Source organism: Physeter macrocephalus, chromosome 11 (assembly GCF_002837175.3).
Source record: "Physeter macrocephalus isolate SW-GA chromosome 11, ASM283717v5, whole genome shotgun sequence".
Classification (NCBI taxonomy): domain Eukaryota; kingdom Metazoa; phylum Chordata; class Mammalia; order Artiodactyla; family Physeteridae; genus Physeter; species Physeter macrocephalus.
The window spans coordinates 87,767,257-87,772,192 of record NC_041224.1 but is presented as its reverse complement, the minus strand read 5'-3'; the positions used below and the strand labels follow the sequence as shown (position 1 = coordinate 87,772,192).

At 40.8% G+C, this 4,936-nt stretch overlaps 1 protein-coding gene across 1 annotated transcript in view; it reads right to left on the bottom strand.

The window, feature by feature from the left end:
• Positions 1–4,936, bottom strand: part of LOC102982657 (aromatase-like) — a 34,240-nt gene that overhangs the window by 5,606 nt on the left and 23,698 nt on the right. Inside the window, exons 6-7 of the mRNA XM_024117129.1 lie at positions 4,220–4,334; positions 3,617–3,779 (exon numbers count right to left, since the gene is read on the bottom strand). Of these exons, the coding sequence (XP_023972897.1) occupies positions 3,617–3,779; positions 4,220–4,334 (278 nt within the window). The remainder of the gene's footprint in view (positions 1–3,616; positions 3,780–4,219; positions 4,335–4,936) is intronic.

The window sequence follows — 4,936 nt, the reverse complement described above, 5'->3', positions numbered from 1 at the left end:
TACCCAAAGCAATCTACAGATTCAATGCAATCCCTCTCAAATTACCAATGGCATTTTTTACAGAACTAGAACAAAAAAATCTTAAAATTTGTATGGAGACCCAAAGACCCTGAATAGCCAAAGCAGTCTTGAGGGAAGAAAACGGAGCTGGAGGAATCAGACTCCCTGAATTCAGACTATGCTACACAGCTGTAGTAATTAGGACAATATGGTACTGGCACAAAAACCGAAATATAGATCAATGGAAGAAGAGAGAAAGCCCAGAGATAAACCCACACACCTATGGTCAAGTAATCTATGACAAAGGAGGCTAGGATATACAATGGAGAATAAACAGTCTCTTCAATAAGTGGTGTTGGGACACTGGACAGCTACATGTTAACGAATGAAATTAGAACACTCCTTAACACCATACATAAAAATAAACTTAAAATGTATTAGCGACCTAAATGTAAGACCGGACATTATAAAACTCTTAGAGGAACACATAGGAAGAACACTCTGACATAAATCACAGCAAGATCATTTTTTTTTTTTTCTTTGTGGTACACGGGCCTCTCACTGTTGTGGCCTCTCCGGCTGTGGAGCACAGACTCCGGATGCGCAGGCTCAGCGGCCATGGCTCACGCACGGGCCCAGCCACTCCGTGGCATGTGAAATCTTCCCGGACTGGGGCACGAACCCATATCCCCTGCATCGGCAGGCGGACTCTCAACCACTCTGCCACCAGGGAAGCCCAGCAAGATATTTTTTGATTCACCTCCTTGAGCAATGGAAATAAAAAGAAAAATAAACAAATAGGACCTAATAAAACTTAAAAGCTTTTGCACAGCAAAGGAAACCGTAAACAAGATGAAAAGGCAACCCTCAAAATGGGAGAAACTATTTGCAAACGAATCAACGGACAAAGGATTAATCCCCAAAATATATAAACAGCTGATGCAGCTCAATATTAAAAAAACAGAACTGAATCCAAAAATGGGCAGAAGACCTAAACAGACATTTCTCCAAAGAAGACATACAGATGGCTAAGAAGCACATGAAAAGCTGCTCAACATCACTAATTATTAGAGAAATGCAAATCAAAACTACAATGAGGTATCACCTCACACCAGTTAGAATGGGCATCATCAGAAAATCTACAAACAACAAATGCTGGAGAGGGTGTGGAGAAAAGGGAACCCTCCTGCACTGTATGGAACCCTCTTGCACTGTTGGTGGGAATGTAAATTGATACAGCCACTATGGAGAACAGTATGGAGGTTCCTTAAAAAACTAAAAGTAGAATTACCATATGACTCAGCAATCCCACTACTGGGCATATACCCAGAGAAAACCATAATTCAAAAAGGCACATGCACCCCAATGTTCATTGCAGCACTCTTTACAATAGCCAGGTCATGGAAGCAACCTAAATGCCCATCGACAGACAAATGGATAAAGAAGATGTGGTACATATATACAATGGAATATATCTCAGCTATGAAAAGGAACGAAACTGGGTCATTTGTAGAGATGTGGATGGATCTAGAGACTGTCATACAGAGTGAAGTAAGTCAAAAAGAGAAAAACCAATATCGTATGTTAACACATATATTTGAAACCTAGAAAAATGCTACAGATGAACTGGTTTGCAGGGCAGAAATTGAGACACAGTTGTATGAAATGGATGACTAATAAAAACCTTCTGTATAAAAAAGTAAAGAAAATTTAAAAAAAGAAAATATCACTGTTAGTCTCTCCTCCTCATCTCATCAAGAACAACCTGGTGTGGTAAAGTGGCAAGAACGCCCTCTCTCCACCACAACAAATGGGGTGCCTCACCAGCTCCAGGTGAGCTGGGGATTGATGGACACCTCCATGTCTCAGCTTGGCTCGACATTGGTCAGAGAGGCTTGGATTACTCTCAGAATTGGCAAAGCTTCAAAGCATCCTGAAATGGGGTGCTGTTTTTGCTGAATGAAAGTCAACCCAGGGTCCTGAGGCAGCTCTGTCTCCTGTACAGTTAGGTTATTCAGGAGTGGTCTCACTTGGTTAGAGAACTTTAACAACACAGCCCCTCACATAATGCTTTTCAAACACAGTAAGAGTCTAATGGGTGTATTTATCTGTGGTGGGGAGTTAGAGGACAGATGATGGAGAAGGTAACAAAAGCCATACTTTCAGAAGTAATTACCAGTCCTGTGGGTCTAGGGGGAACAAGTATACGGGTACTAGTGGTTGTCCCAGTTTTATCTTTCAAGAGGACTGTCGTGTCAGGGGGATATCATGGGGCACAAGCACTTTTCACCTCTCAAGGAAATTGTATTAAAGGTTTATGATCTCAAGAGCAATCTCCCCTCCTTTGCCTGTACCCCCATCATTCTGTGACTCTCTCTCACTCCACTGAGCTTGTTTCTTGAATTCTCTTTTTCTCACGAGACTGAGAGCCCCAGGACTGCAGGGATGGCACTGGCTTGTTCACCCCGGTGCCCTTGCACCTGGCACAGAACCCATAACCTGAAAAGGGTGCTTGAGAAAACATTCCAGAATTTGAAACCCGGATGTCATTCTGGCTCCTTGCTATCTACCTTCCTAGGCAGTGGCCCTCCTATGGCAACACGTCTGCAGAACCCTTTCACATATTTAATCTGTGTATGAAATTTCCCCTTGTCATATGTTTCAAGCAGCACTCAAATGGTTTTAAAGATAAATAAGGTAAAAAGTTTAAAAAATACATGGTGCCTTTTAACAACAAAATAGGTTGTTTCACAGAGACCTGTAAAGTCACGAAAGAAAGATCTCTATCATTACTGATACCCCTTCGCATGTGTCTGAAATGTGTTCCTAAAGAGATTACTTATGTGAAGCACATTCCAAATGAGGCATTCTGTTTTCTCCAGAAAGCAGTTCTGACTTCTTCTGAACGTGGCAGTGTCTCCAGGGAAGGGTGGGGATATCCGAAGGAGTGGCGGGGTGATGCTGAAGCAAGGCAGAGCAGGGAGGGGGCAGAGTGGGGAAGAGCTGAGCAGGGACCTGGAGGCTCTCCTGCCGAGGAGGAGGAGGAGGAGAGGGTGGGGGAGGGAAACTGATCGCTCCCCTGCCTCTGCTATCATCACCCTTTCCTCCTCCCTCTGCCACCACCTGGAAGAACGGGCTGCTTGAAACCCAGAAACATTGCAAACAATGATAGCCATTTCCCTGGGTGGACCCTCAAAAGCCTTCTGTCACTGATAAGGTAGCAAATCCTTGTGGATGATCCTGTTTTTTAAAACACAGACAAATAGAACCGCATTATGTGTTTATGTGCCCATCAAAAAAGACCTTGAAGAATACACATCAAAATATTAACAGTGATTCCCCCTGGGGATGGGAAGGAGAGTGGAAGGGATCAGGAAATATTACTTTCTGCTTTATACATCTCTCTATTATTTGGATTTTTTTCCAACTAGCATGTATTTTTTTTTATATTAGAAAAACACAGAAACCTGCTTGGCATAATGAAAATATGACACATTGACTTGCTCTATTGTTCTCTGGGTGGATTCTAATAAAGATTTTTATTCTTAGGAACTAGAAGCTGATATTCAGAAGGAATTGTTTTCTAATCTCTATTGTTTGCTTGATAAATTCTTACCAACAACAGTCTGGATTTCCTTCATTATTGCCTCTTCAACTTGGGGGTGTTTTGCAATGAGAAGCAGCATGAAAAACACAGAGACAGACATGGTGTCTGGCGCTGCGATCAGCATTTCCAATACGCACTGGTTCACATTCTCTCTTGTCAGGTCACCACGTTTCTGAACAATTGAAAGTGGGGAGAAACATTGGCAACATGAATGAACGGTTCAGAGCAGGAGGGGAGGTGGCACTCAAGGATTAATAACCTCAACAAAATGAAATCATAGAAATTATGTGTCTCTGGGTCTGATGATGGACATTTGCATTAACAATCTTCATCTCAAAGCTGAAGAACTTAACGAAATATCTATGTGTTTAGTGTATTTGGACTCCCCAGTTTCATATTTTTATTGTGCAGAAACACAGAAGTTTCCATCTTAAAGTTCAGTCTTACCTGATTGTCTAATAGGGGGCTATTGGATTGGGCATTATAGAAATACTGGAGCACATAGTCAAAAGCAGAAACATGCAACAATTAACAGGAGAGAATTTTTAGACACTGATACAAACAGTCATACACGTATGTTGTGTGGGAATTATGGTTAGTTCAGGTCTGTACCTCAGCCAAAATCAACTCAGTGGCGAAATCCATTGAGTCTTCCAGTTTCTCTGCTATGAAAATCCTGCGTCTTTTTTTTTCTACCAGAATTTCCATTTCATCTTTCAGCTCCTTGCTGGAAAAAACAGTGTAAATATTATCTACTTGTACACAGATATGACATCTAGATAAATGGATTTGTTTGCCATGTTTAAAAATAAAATGATCTGCTTTAATGGAAGCCATTAGTGCTCATGAATAACTGAATTTATACTTAATTCTTCACAAATATTCTTAAATTACATACACATTATATCATGTTAAGGAACCAGAGTTAGCCCATATATCTCAGCAGTGATAGCAAAATCAAGACTGTAACTGTAGTTAAGGGTTGAAAACTGGTACCAAATGGCTAAATCCAATTATGTTTTCTGCTATTTGATTGGGCCAGCACAGTGCTTAAGTTAAACATCAAAAACCAAAGCCATTTCTCTAATGATTAATGATGTTGAGTATTGTTTCATGTGTTTGTTGGCACTCTGTATATCTTCTTTGGAGAAATGTCCATTTAGGTCTTCTGCCCATTTTTGGATTGGGTTTTTTTTTTTTTTTTGATATTGAACTGCATGAGCTGCTTGTAAATTTTGGAGATGAATCATTTGTCAGTTGCTTCATTTGCAAATATTTTCTCCCATTCTGGGGGTTGTCTTTTGGTCTTGTTTATGGTTTCCTTTGATT